The sequence below is a fragment of the Megalobrama amblycephala genome, linkage group LG4 (assembly GCF_018812025.1).
Source record: "Megalobrama amblycephala isolate DHTTF-2021 linkage group LG4, ASM1881202v1, whole genome shotgun sequence".
Lineage (NCBI taxonomy): Eukaryota > Metazoa > Chordata > Actinopteri > Cypriniformes > Xenocyprididae > Megalobrama > Megalobrama amblycephala.
The window spans coordinates 48,866,031-48,880,242 of NC_063047.1; the positions used below are offsets into that span (position 1 = coordinate 48,866,031).

The following is a 14,212-nucleotide window of genomic DNA, read 5'->3' on the forward strand; positions in this document are numbered from 1 at the left end:
TTCATCTCCCTTTTACAAACCATTTCCAGATATTTTCCTTTAGAAATGGCAGTGATCTCACTAAGACTTGTAGAAAACCATATGAGTGCCGGGGTTAGCTGAGGACACGAAAGCACCTTGGCAAACATACAACTTCCCTATTAGAATCCAAGATACATTTTTCACATCAGTGAAATGCCTGTGTACTCGTTTATGCGTTTAAAGAGACACGCTGAAAAGATCCTCGTCTTATCTTACGCCTTCTGACTAAAATATAAGAGAAAAGGCTTTTATTTGCATGTACCAAAAACAAACTCTCTGACTCGTTTTTTTTTTACGTTCAATACGAACACAAAGTCATGTTGCACTGTGACATTGTCATACTGAAAATACATTCTTACTTATTTCACAAGTGCAACTTCACATCGAACTTTAGGCAGAAAAACATTCACCAAGTTAATGCTGCAACACATGACTGACAATTATGTATGCAAAAGGGCGGGAAAGAGTTCTTGGCACACTCAGTGTGGAAAATCCCCATTGTACCAAAGCAACTCTTCTTGAAATGGTAAATGTTACTACTCTGCCAGGTGAGGTCTAAACCTTGCTGCCTAAAACTGGTTTTCCCGATGTGGGTGTGTGAATGAGATAGCGCGAGTCGGTGACGCTGCCTCGGTCAGGTCATCTGAGGTGAGCGGCGTGGAGTGCACAGTACAAACTACGATGTGTTACAAGTGGGAAGAATGCATCAAGAGAAGAGAGCAAGGACGTCTCCGTCACTAGTGAACACTGAAGCAGCTGCTGTTCAAGGAAGCACAATTACACTTTTAGAGGGGCACATGTGCAAAAGACAAAGAGGTTTCAACTTTGACCTGGATTTAGCATACAGTCGAGGCCTATATTAAGAATTCCCTTTTAAACCCTCGAGCTGTTGCGTACGGCATTCCCACTCGTGGAGGGAAGCGCTGTATCTGCCCCAAAATCACACACTCGACAAGAATCAAAGATCTAGTCTCTGAGCGTGTCCAACCAGCCCTATCTCCACATTCTTAAAAATAGTCTAAAAAATTAGGAAATCACTCATCGAGACTAACCTCGTATTCAGTAAAATAAAAAAAAGGATAGAATTTATTCTTCTAAGATAAAGCCTAGGGGTAAGGGAATGTTCAGCTCAATTAGGAAAAGTGGATAGCTCGCTAATTCTGATAGATCTCTCAGATTAAATTGTCGAGTAATTACATTGCAAGCATTCACTAAAAGCAAAAAAAAAAAAAACTGAAATTCAGCCCAATTACAATCCAATTCTAAATGTTTTCTCAAGGGCTAACACAAGCATCTAAGTTTCATAGCTTCAACAAAAACCAACTGTTCTGAGATGCGTGAAAAGCAAAAACAGATACTGTTTTTTGAGTGTAATAATGTATCTTTTTGGGACATTAGCATCGTCTTTAAGCCGTTTTTACATTCTATACATACGCGAACTTAAATACTGATGTATATTTGCGAAAGAGCTGGATATATATTTTTATTGTTATAGACCCATGAAAGAAAGCAGAGAAAATCAAAGTGTGAACAAATTGCCTGTGTCTTGTGTTTGATCATTGTTACCATGGTTTCCCCTCGGGCTATGTCATGAGTTTTGATGTAAAATTGTTCTTCTACGTAAGAGAGACATCATCGTGTATTAAAATTCTTACAATGAGTTACAGTATTTGAATGGATCTAAACAAGCCATAATTCTCTCAACTCAATACAGAATTTTGCTAGTTCTTTCATGTTCTGACTTTTAGTTTTAGAGTTTTAGTTTTTGTGCCTGTTGTTTTGTCTTCAGCTACATATTAAGGCCATTTTGACATATTCATGTGTTAGCAGTAATTAGTTGGATTTAGCTTAGAAAATCAAGAAAAAAACAACACAAACAGCCCTAAAGTAAAATGACTCCTCCTACTGGTTAGGCCCAGAACATCAGAATAAATAAAGAATTCTTGTTATGCATGTTTGCATAATTGAAACCCTAGAATCGACGTTATGTTAAAATAATACAGGATATCAATTCAGGAAGGAGTGCTGTTAACTATCCTATGGTCAAGGATTTCCTCAAACCATGTGACACAGACACAGGATACCAAGCAATTAAACTGAACATAACATGATCATTTTGATATGAAAAAATAGCATAACACGTCAGGCTGAAATTTAGCTGTTGCAGCCACGTTGTGAGGAAAGAAAAGCCAAAAGGTCAAATGCCTATAGATAAAATAAAAAAAAAACTCCCTTCTTAGTACTGTCACCAACTGACAATACATACGATTGGTTATTAATACATTTGTGTGAGCTGAGCAGTTCAACCTTGAGCCAGTTCAACAGAAAAAAGGTACCATAGTTTTCAGCTCTTGCCTCAATTGAAACTGTATGGACATTCACTCCTGCATGTGTGTGTGTGTGTTCTTGTATATATAGTTTATGAAGACACAAATGTGTATAATAAAATGGGTATTACAAGGTAAACTTCCTGCGTCCTCGTAACCTACTAAACTGTTTTTTTTTTAAAAAATGCCTAAAGTTTTCTGTGATGGGTAGGTTTAGGGTTAGTATAAAAACCATTACGTCTATGGAGAGTCCCTGTAAACCACATATACAAGTATATGTGTGTGTGCGTGTGTGTGTGTGTGTGTGTGTGTGTGTTTATAATGTACAGTATAGTTGGCGTCACTTCTGCATCTAGATAGTTAACCTGGACATGTGTGTTTGGCTCTGTTTTATTCTCTCATTCCCCTGATTCTCACAAGATTCCTTAAATAGGAGTTATCTGACCTTGACATTTAATTACATTAATGAAGGTCACCATCCAAACTGGTACGATGGTTAAGATATCCATGTAATCTGACTTAGTAACCTCTGGTCTAATGGTACAGCCAACAGTATAACAGTAATCAATGCTATCATGAACCATTCTTAGTATAATTAGAACGGCATACCCACTGTGATCAATCATATTACAATATCATTGAAATTTTGTACACCTCTAATTGTTTAATTGTAATTTTGCATTTTTCTCAAGCGTAATTCTGTCAAATAATCAATTGCAAGGCAACTGACAAACTCTTTAATAGTCTCTTGCTGTGGCATGTGAGCATTACTTTTGAAGCACTAAGAGGGTTTGATGTTTCCAAAATAAACAGCACACAATGCCTTCTTTTGATCCACGAATCCCAATATTCCTAAGATCGTGATTTATTTGTTGTCTTTTGGCCACATTTATCATTTCAATCTCCCCAAAAATAGACAAAAGAATGTTTAACATTTTTAAAAAACTTTAGAGAACATTCAGAATAGGAATATAAATTCGTATTATAATCCAGTCTACATGTACTAATACTGCATCCATTACAAGCTGAATAAATAAATCAATAATCACACACAGAAATTGCTGTATCATTAAACATCCACAAACACTGTTCAAAGGTCATGGAGCATGAATATAAAAAAATAAAATATGCTTGAAAACATATATTATGATCACAACCTCTATTGCCACAATAATGCCTAAACTCAACTCAATCATTATATATAAGAGACAATCAATTTGCCCAACAGATTAATAATCGCACCAATAAACACATTACTATTTAGAGCGAACAAATAAGTGGGAAAAGTAAGATAATACACATAAAAATGCATGCATATATTTTGATAATTCATATCTGGGAAAGCAGTGGTCTTAGTTAATGTTTAGCTATATGATATAACTTACTTATCAGCAATGCCTTATTGTTTAAGGTATCTCAAGAATAAACAACTCGCACAGGTTTAACATCTTAAAAGGCAAAAACATCTTTAAAGACAAAAGTGTTACATATTTCCAAGCATTATAGAAATGCAATAAGACAAATCTCTCATTTAGTATACTATGGTGCAATAACACGTGGAAGACAATTGCAGGAGACCCTGGCATTGGGATAGCCTGTCTATAGTGTGACTGGGACTTCCAATGTATTTCTATTTGCAACACATTAAAGAAAAACTAAAAAGTGTATTTTCGGTTTTGGTAAACACTATCGTATACTGACGTAAAACATACATCTCAAGGTCTTTTACACGCATACAGCAACTTAAGAGTCGGTAAAGCTGACAGACAAACAACCTGAACGCAGCCAAGGCCCTCCTCCCCATTCTAACTACTGCCCCAATCATCCATGAAACAGTGAAAAATAATCGATACACATACACGATTAAAAACGGATTTAAATGAATTAAACAGGTGCATAATAAGGAACAAAGTGCGAGCAGAACAGTCTTGTGCACGTGGGGGGAAAGCCTGGTTCATAAACTAATAGCCTATAACTTGTATTTTCATTAAATGAGCCGACTAAAATAAATCCCTAATTTGCCACAGATATAGAAAGAGTTAATTTACTCGACCTGCAGAGCCACGAAGAATTTGACAAAAACCTGAAAAGAAGGCCGGTATCAGCTAAAAAAATGTAGAATAGCATAGTGGAGGGGAAAAAATAAAAATGTCAAAGAAATATTGTTTCTGACACAAGTATGCATTTGTAATAATATTAGAAGCAAAAAGAAAACGCTATCATATTATAAGATGATTTACAGTTCAATTGCCTTACGTTAATGCACGCCTAGCCTATACATCACCCTCTTGTGAAGCATAGAAATGTAAAGAGAGAGGGATGAAAGTTTTAATCATGAACCTGCCGACATTTAACATTGACTGAAGTTGGCTAAAGACAAAAAAAATGTTATTTAGACATCCACAGGTTTAGGAGACTGACGGTTGGCTAACTAGCAACAAATATATTAACGTAGAGCAGCACAGAGGGTTAATAGAACAGACGCCATGATTTACAAGTGCAAACCTCTTTTTTAATAAGAACAATTTGCTTGTATTCCATATTTCTGTACTCTTAAAAATCCTTAACGTCGAATTAAGGAATATTTGACCGGTAAAATACAGCTAAGTTGTGTTTTTTTATCAATAAGTAAAGGGGAGCAGTCAAACTTCCAAGGCCGCAATGACCGTCTGAGAGACTGGCGGTCAGCAAATCCAAAAAATAAAACTAAAAAAGCGAACAAACATACACAATACTAACATTGGTAATTAAAATAAGATTATTACTTTGTCGTGAAATAGCAGGGTTTTCCTTCTTTCAGCTCATTCGTTCAGATAAAACAAAGTAGCCAACACCGGATAGAATCTCCTCACATAACTGACAACCTTTTCATGTCATTTGCTATAAATAAACAGATTATATAAGCCAGACATTTTATAATACAGCGTCGGGAAACAGAGGGCATATGATAAATTAATGAAAAATGTGTCTGGTGTGTTTTTCCACTACGGGCCAGTGCCATGGCTCTCATACCCGCCGTCTCGTATACTACACAGAGATAACAATACAATCAGCGCTGTGATCGGACCGCAGCTCGAAGGCCTCCCAAAAATGAAGAAGAGCTCCTCTCTGTTTTGCCATATTAAGTTTTTTGTGTTAAAATGGCCGAGAGATTTATTGTTTGCTTAGCCTACAAACGCGTGCGTTATAGGCAACAAGCTGGCACTTCACAACACGGAGTCAAAAAGAGGTCATTCAGTAAGTACAAGCATTAGAAAACAGGACAGATGGGCATTCATCTTTTGAAAATGGAACTAAATTTGGGTTTCTTTACGTACTTGGCGCGAGGACTAAAATTTCGGTCACTTCGTTAGGCTGCGCGTATCCTAATTCAATGATGACAAATAACGGACATGGTAAAGCGCCAGATACACTCCCTACAAAACTCCATACTTTCGTGTGGGATTTGTCCGAGCTGCTAACAACGTCTACACAAAATATTCGGAACAATTGTGTTTGTCTGAGATAGCCCGAAAGCAGAGGCTAGCGCGCAAATCTGCCGGGGTCAATAAAATATTAGCAATAGCCCGGAAAATACCAGGACTCAGTCAGGATACGCGGCTGAAATGTTGAAATAATCATTTCCATCTCTAGTTAAACAGAACGTTTAGTCTTGTGTCGCTTTGTCGGGCTTTAATCTTGACACTTAACACACGGTTAGCGCGGTGTTATTCTATCAAATATTTTGGTCGTATGTAGGGAAGTCCCTAGCGGCTCTGTTGAGTCGTATTGTGCTTTTCGTGTCATGGTTCAGTGTTGCGTTTAACACTTCGCTAAATATTAAAACACACAGCCTTAGTACAACAACACTACTTATAAAAACTACAGACAAAGTCTCATAGCCTGCCAACTGCTAAACAAGTAGAAAAACGAGTGGTCATTTTACCTGAGACGTCACTTCAGACAACCACGAGTCTTTTTGTTTAATTTCAGACAAACATGGGATGTTGTTAGAGAACTCAGCCTACAGATCCTATAATCCAGAGTGTCACAACTAAATGTAATTTCGCCAAGTTTTCTTTCCTTCGCAGCTGCTTTATGTGTGAAATATTGGACTAAAGTCTTGTGTTTGAGCTATTCGTATATGCTTCATGCTTAAGTTTTTATCACCACATATCTAGGGGACGACTGCTATTACTCTTATAAATAGCCTAACATAAATAGTAGGTATAAGTACCCTCCCCCTCCCTTCCCTCTCTCCCTATTTCTTACCTGCTGCTTTAAGGGTCTTTCTTCTCCAGTGGCTACAGCGCTTCACAGCTTCCCCGGTTTTCCCCAGGCAAGGACTGAGTTTATTAATATTGTCCCTTACTTTGTTTCATTTCTCACTTCCATCTTCTTTCATCTCATCAATAAACACACGCTGCAGCCTACCTTCGGAGAGGACATCACGCAGCTCACTCGTGCCCTCCCATTTTTTCACTATTCGTCGAAGATTTTGGGCAGCCACGCCTTTCTACTGGCGATTGGAACAGAATGGACTTTCTTGAAGCACGTAGGTTGCGATATAAATCGTTCAACATGACTTTACCCCAATCGGTGAGCCGCACGCCCTCCCTTCCGCGCGGCGAGGAACGTTGAAACTGGCTCCATTGTGGCTCTGAAAGTGAAACTATTCTGCCTTATCCAATTGTTGTGTTTGAACCAGCATGGACACTACGCATCCTCAGTTTCTTAATTATCGCTCGGTGTACAAGTGCACAGTTTTCCGTTAAGAATTTCGGTGCGCCCTTTTTGAGGAGTTCTGCTTTTACGCGTTGATTATTGCGCACGAAGGAACGCATACATTACCAGGAGATTAATGCTATTTGGTGTTATTAAACTCCCTGAAATCCATGTCCCATCCTCGATCAAAAGGCCAGTCATCCGAGAATCCTGCACGTTGATCATTTATAGATAGCCTACTTTAGATTGGTTAGGGACGATGTCAATAAATTTCTCAAAATTGCATCTGGTCCCACATTGGATGCTGACACTGCCCGTCAGTTTGAAGACCAACAAGCTAGATTGTTTCACCGTGCCTTTTACTTTCTACGCATTTCTATTTTCCCATTTATTTATTTTTTAACGTCCCTAGCTGACCTCAAGGAAACGTAAGGAGAGTTGCTGACGGGAGTGCTGGCCAATCAGATCGTGAAAAGTGACACCGAACTTTTTTTGTTCACCAATACGTTCACAGAGCCGTTGTGACTGACACAAAATGCAATAGTGAGTCCCCCAGCTACACAGAGCACCCCCTCCCCCCGACACCCCCCAGTCTAGACAATGACAGGTGTGTGTGCGCGCGCGCGCGCGGTCGTCTGTAGTCTAGACGAGGAATAATCAACCTTCAATCCTAAGTGATTTTTTTTATGCGCTGTTTTTTGTTAAAGCATTAATATATATATATATATATATATATATATATATATATATATATATATATATATATATATATATATATTAGAATAATACAATCCTTCGAAACAATGATCGTTTCTTAGTGTTATGATAGCAGTGAACAACCTAATTAACATACATATTTATGTCTGGATATCGGCAGCGATATAATTTTAATTCACGGCCGCGTGTCCCACATTTTCTGATGTCAAACGTCAAAAGTGGCGTATTTACGCATATTTGCGTATATGTTCTGTATATTATTTTTGATAAAAAAGCTCTTCGACCTTGGCTCACGTAAATATTTCGTCACATGTAACAATCCCTCTCCTCCATAATATCATTCCGCTTAGTAGGAGGTTTCCGTTGGTAGCAAGCTTTTCTTGATATTGAGTTCCCCCTTTCGGTTATAAACATGAACAGCAACGTTTCACCGAGAGGTTCACCGGGGGACACGCACACCGTCTGCCCTACATAAAATGCACCCATTGTAGGCCGAGGTGTCAGCTGAGGACGACTTGCAACCTAGAAACGGCGGTTTAGCCCCTCCCTCTCTTTGTCAGTCGCATTGTAAACGTTAGCCTGAGGTCTTCTGAGGTAATTTTCTGTCTAAAAATAGATGGTTAAATCGGCATAAATTGCAAAAGTAAAATTTCGACCGTACGAATACAGTTTTTCTGCGTTTTAACAACGCTTTTCTACGATTCTTTATCAAAGGCGCTGTCCCAGGGAACTGTGCCCAATGACATCATCCAAGCCTTTTGTATACAGTTGCTAGGGGTTACTGGGTGACATTTCAAACAGTCCTGCTCGAGATACGCGGTCTCGTTTCTCTATATTAACATAAAACGAACTGAAGACAAAGTTTGATCTTTGTTTTAAACTGAGGTAATGCATACTTTCTTAAAGAGCGAACGCTAACTATTTGAGTTATAACGCTGCTCGGAAGTACACTTCGCAACTTACTTTTTGTATATGTCGTTTTTAGTACACTACATTAGCATAAACTTTGTGAGATGGCAGATTCTGTTCTATCAGAAAAACTGCTTATCACCGAGAGTGCGGAGAGCTTTCGTGGTACCTCAGTGTTCACGGATCCTTATGAACGCTCTGTTAAATATATGGAGACTCATAATATTCTTCAGATATTTCAGGTGAGAAAGAACAAAGCTGCAGCTACTGATATATTTTCTTAGGAAGAAAATGGTAGACAGTGATGAATGGCTTAGCACAAAATGGCGAAGGACAATTCAGAGCTCTGATAGAACTTCCAAATAACAAGTAAAACGGTTAGCTGCTATTAAAATATTGAATTATTTCACTTTATTTAATAAAACTACTAAAGTATTACAGCAAAAAAAAAAAGAGCTCTTACTAACTACCAATCATCCAAGACAAGAATGATTGTTTTGAATTTTTTCACTCACAGTCACATTTGTGCTATTTCAGGACATCACAGAGAAACTGGTTTTTGATAGACCAGATGATCCACTTCAGTTCATGTTAGAACAGGTATTTGTTTGTTTTTTGTTTTTTTTACTTCCCTACAGATATATATTTTAATATATGAAGATTTGTTTCAGACATGAACTATATCCAAAATCTCTTTTTCTTGATTTAAGGATAGTACCTGATCAATTGGTGATCAATATACTGTTTTAAGAGAAAGAGTTTGTTAAATATATTGCATTCTGTAGTCGAGGCAGAATTTAACCTATTTAACTTGGCCTTATGAACATGCTTTTATTTTATGGATTTAATAATAAGATGTGACATTTTTGAATAGCTGTGAACCATCTGTCAAAACTGACTTTACAAAAACTTTTGCAGGTGCAAATGAAGATCAAAGTCCGTGATGAGTCAAGCAATACATTTGTCAAATCATAATGAATTCTAAAGCAAAGTAACAAGTGCTTTGCAAGGAATTTAATCTAAGTTTATTCTTTTATTTATATATTTCTTTAAATGAGGTGTTTTGGTTGCTACAGGTCATTCAGTGACTCTGCATTGTTGTTGTTTCCAAGCAACTGTCTTCCAAATTTATCAAGTTTGTGAGTGTCTTTGACCTAAATATCTCAATATACTCAAGTGGCAAGTTAGATCTTTTAAATCTAAAAACAATATGTAACTTGAGAGGAATTACTGACAGGCGTTCTATGGATATCGGAGCCACATAATGGATTGATTTGCATGCTAGCATTATCACTCACAATTCTCAGATTGTTATTGTTATATGAAATAACTATATTTTATATTTTATGTATCTATATGTTATATATCTATATATATTTTTTATACATCTCTATTTTGTATTATTTTATAATACAAAGTAACTTCTAGTTTCCACATTTTGCAAGTATTCTCCATAAAATTGCTTGCCAGACACAAGCTGGCTTTTGCTCTGTACTCAAATTTCCATGATGTATCTTAGCTGCATAAATAAAGGAAGTCTTTGTTTAAAGTAGGCTCTTCTTACAGGGTATTTCTATAGTTATTTACATTTACTCTGGAGCAACATCTTATGTTTCAAGACTGGTTTATCACATTTTTAAATAAAAATGAATATCACAATAAGTTCACAGTTACATTGTCTATTTGCATTTATTGTGTATTTTTTAAACACAACTCTAATTTGTATTTAATGAGTAAACAAGAGTAGAATAAGCTGTATTTTAACCATCACATCATGTGATAAGAATTCGTTAGTAAGGTAAAAACATTGCAGATAATTATTAGGTCTTATATCAGAACTTCTCCAGTTCTAAAAATATAACCGTACATATTGGTAAATGCATTTATAGATGTATTTTAAATTAATATTTTTTTTCAAAATGGTAGCTAGCTTTACATTTACACATTTGACAGACACTTTTACTCAATGTGACTTACAATGTATTCAAGGTATAGATCTCTTTGGTGTAAAGTGTGTTAGGTTTATCTGATAGTAGTGATCAGTGAGTGCAACTGCAGTAAATACTACAACAAATACTATTAAAATATTGTAAATCATTTCACTACATTCAAATACTATTAAAGCTTTCCCTGGCTGGTTTATGAAAATGTGAATATTATTCTGCAACACAAGACTTTGCCATGTGATTCTTGTTCCCATAAAGTATGGCCATTTTTATTTGAAATGTAAATTACTCCTATATTCCCGAGTGATTCAACTTACCCCTATTGAATGAAGCAAATTGTGTCCCTGAAACTCTTCACTATTTATGTAGGGTTCACAATTCTATGTCACACATTTTCCATTTTTGCACACATCCTGAAATATCAGACGTGATTTGCTTTTATTTCTTATTTATATTTACCTAAAAGACAACTGTAAGTAAGTGGCAAAACATACCCCATTTTCCCATAGTATATATTTAAATTCTGCTTTATATACCCTCACATTACAGAAAAATATGCAAATAGAAATATGGCATTGAAGTGCTTAAGTATATGTCACAGGGTACACATTACATGTGAAGTGTTTTTATTATTTTGTTTAGAATGGAATACATACAATAAATCCAATGTGACTGAATACAAAAAGAGCATATTACAAGGTTAGTGTTCTTTGGTTACAATAACTGACAACTTCATCTTTCATCCTTGTCCCTGTCTGCTTCAAAATACATTTTCTCTGCTCTATAGTTTATATAAAATATGGGCAGTTTCTTTATATTCTTATTTTTTGAAACCTCACTATATTTGTTTCAAACATTTCTGTTAACCAAGTAATCAGGAGATTTGAAAATATTAAAAAAAATCAAACTGCATCTACTATATTCACCAGAGAAGAGAACACAGCCTGAAACAATGTTTGAATTATTCAAGAGCATTGACCTTTAAACTATCTTCAAATCTTTGGACTTTTACCCCAAACATCTGTACAAATTGATTTTTACTCTTTAGAGTACATTTTTTGTATGACGATGACAAAACAAGACACTATTGAATAAATAAATGTTTGTTTTTTTGTCGATATTGTAAATATCTTAATAGTTTTAACTTATTGGCTGGCATGCTGAACACCTAATTTCATAATGTAGATTTGTAGATAATTTATAAATGCTCCAACTGTAAACATACTACGTTCCGATCATGATAAAAACAGCAGACACAAAGACCTTCAGTTCCACAGGAAGGGAATGGAGTCAAATTAAACTGAGATGTGCTTGTACAGTCTGTATTTACATATACAGTAGGAGCCTGCTGAGTTTCCCAGGTATATCCTTAGGCATGTTTCAGTTTTTCTTGCAAAGATAGAAAAAAAAATCTCTGATATAAATCCTTAGCAGTAGCAGCATTTTACACAAAGCTTCATACTTACAGTTCTGATTATCAAGATTAACGGCACCTTGATTTCCAAGCATCGTTTGTGTGTTCTATAAGGTATACTGACACTCGGTCACATTTGATAAGCTAGAAGTTCGCTAGTTATCACATGATGGCCAATTACAAGTCAGTCTTATCTCACTCAATTTGCCTGTTACTTCTGTTGTCAAATATCATTGACCTCCTTTGTGGCTGGTAAAAGCAACTGGTTGAGGTCTCAAGCCTTTGTCCACTCTTTGGCAAAGTCATTTTATTTCGCAAGGTTACCCCCTCGGGAGTTTTGAGGTTTTCAGCTAGTTCTTTTGCATAGACATCAAATGGTGATGCTTCAGCTTTAATGGGAGATAGGACTAGTTTACCATCTTCCCCTACGGGAGGGTAGTCCATGATTGGAAAAGGGGGGCTAAACAGGATGAGACTTTGAGGTCTTGGGCGATTTCTGAAGGACGATCTCTGAAGAAGCGTTGAGCGCTCAGGTCTAGGACGATCCATAAAGTAGTCCCCATTTGCAGATCGCTTCCTTCTCAACACTGGAAGATCCGGAATGGCTGTTGGTTTGAAATTCTCGTTGCATGTCGCATTGTTCGTGGGCTTCTGTCTTTGAACCCCTGATGGTTGTTCAAGGCTTGGCAGGTCCTCCTTGTGGTCTTTGACTTTCTGGAGGGGAAGTACAGAACTTGCTTTTCCCAACTTGCTCTTGGCAGGTTTCTTTTCAGATGTACTTTTACTGACTTGATCCGTGCTCCCCTCAGGTAGGGCATGAGGTATGTGGCTGTATTGAATTTTTGGTGGAATAACTGGAACAGCTTTAGCTTGGCAGGTTTTGATCATGAATGCAGTGCGAACTGATGACACGCTGACTGGTGCAGAGTTGCGTCGCATAGGTGCCTTGGAGCCACTCAGGAATAGCTCCAACTCTAGGGATGAGCTACAATGCTTGGATTCAGGTGTCACCCATTCCTGTGCAACTGATTGCTTTGCACTTTTCAGATACTGACTATTTGAGATGTCTCTGAAACCTTGGTGTCCTAAATCAAGGTTTAGGGAGCATGGCCTGAGTTTAGGTTTAATGTTTTCTTGACTTCTCTCCACAACACAGGACTCTTGGGATGTCTGTCGATGAAATCTCTGAGAGGGAGAAGAGCGCTTCTGTTTTGCTTTGCTCAAGTTTTGCAGTTCAGTGGTCTTGTCTGCATCAGTGAATGTCTTCAATATCTTAACCTGTGGAATCTCCAGTTTGCCGTCATCTTTGTCTCCCATCCACTTGCAGTTATCTCTGTCAATATGTGCTGTTACCTGTGCAAAACAAGCTACATCTGTGTCTGCATTTTTGTTTCCTGTTGGGTTTACAAAGTTTACAAGTTCACAGGCAGCCTCTTTTTGAGATGATGTAATGTCATGAAGCACAGAGGGTTCTTTAGCTTCATCCTTCTTGCTGCTGGGCAACTCGTCCACTTTTGGCTTTTCAAGAACTTGGCTGTGAATGGCTTGACATGGCATAGTCTCTTTTGGTGTAGGTAAGTGATCCTCAAGTTTTGGTGAGTGCAGAGGGCTTGTCACCCATTGCTTGGCAGAACACAAGTCTTCCCATGGTTCAACCTGATCCAAACCACTCAAATTACTCCCTGATGTGTCTACATCATCTTGATACAAAATTTCCAATGTCAAATGCTGTTCGTTCAGACAAGTTGAGAGTCTTTCTAAGCTTCCCTTGATTCTTCCTGCTAAGTCAAGTTTCCTGGGTTCATCACTAACCTCCTTATTTTCTTTTTCACAAATATCCTTTGTTACTAATGGTTCTTTTGTGTCAGAGTGAAGAGCAGTCTGAATATCTGATTTTACATAAATGCTTGAATGATCTCTCGAGTCACTTTTGGAAGTGTTGTCTTCCTTAACAGGATCTGTTCTTAGTTCCTCTTCGCTGCATGGATCTGCATCTTGGAGAATATCTGTTTCCTTTAGGTGGAGAAATGGGGAAAGATGTAGATTGGTTGTTATTATGTTTTGTGACTCTAGTCTCTTGTGGTCTGTCCTGTCGACATCATTATCCAAGTAATTCCAGCCACCATCACATGACAACAATCTTTCAGGCAAATGCTTCATGACAGAATTAAACG

The 14,212-nt window shown here is 37.3% G+C and overlaps 3 protein-coding genes across 5 annotated transcripts in view; 1 reads left to right on the top strand and 2 right to left on the bottom strand.

Annotated features, from left to right (window-relative positions):
• Window positions 1-7,570, bottom strand: part of zbtb20 (zinc finger and BTB domain containing 20) — a 78,531-nt gene extending 70,961 nt beyond the window's left edge. The window contains exon 1 of one of the 2 annotated variants that reach the window (XM_048189717.1): window positions 6,600-7,570. The gene's annotated coding sequence lies outside the window, so the exon portion shown is untranslated. Of the gene's footprint in view, window positions 1-6,273; window positions 6,565-6,599 lie in introns of those variants that run through there. The other variant, XM_048189718.1, reaches the window with a different exon arrangement.
• Window positions 7,571-8,378: 808 nt separating this feature from the next.
• tex55 (testis expressed 55) lies at window positions 8,379-11,334 on the top strand. Of its 2 annotated transcripts, XM_048189722.1 has the most exons (4): window positions 8,397-8,654; window positions 8,755-8,920; window positions 9,216-9,278; window positions 9,597-10,347. In XM_048189722.1, exons 2-4 carry the CDS (start codon window positions 8,783-8,785, stop codon window positions 9,651-9,653), a joined length of 258 nt encoding a protein of 85 aa, XP_048045679.1. In that variant the 5' UTR covers window positions 8,397-8,654; window positions 8,755-8,782; the 3' UTR covers window positions 9,654-10,347. The 2 variants fall into 2 exon arrangements, with proteins under 2 accessions (XP_048045680.1, XP_048045679.1); XM_048189723.1 differs by lacking the exon at window positions 9,597-10,347 and adding an exon at window positions 11,267-11,334 and having other exon boundaries at window positions 8,379-8,920.
• Window positions 11,228-14,212, bottom strand: part of arhgap31 (Rho GTPase activating protein 31) — a 33,457-nt gene continuing 30,472 nt past the window's right edge. The window contains 1 exon segment of the mRNA XM_048189721.1: window positions 11,228-14,051. Within this exon segment, the coding sequence (XP_048045678.1) occupies window positions 12,234-14,051 (1,818 nt within the window). The 3' untranslated portion in view covers window positions 11,228-12,233.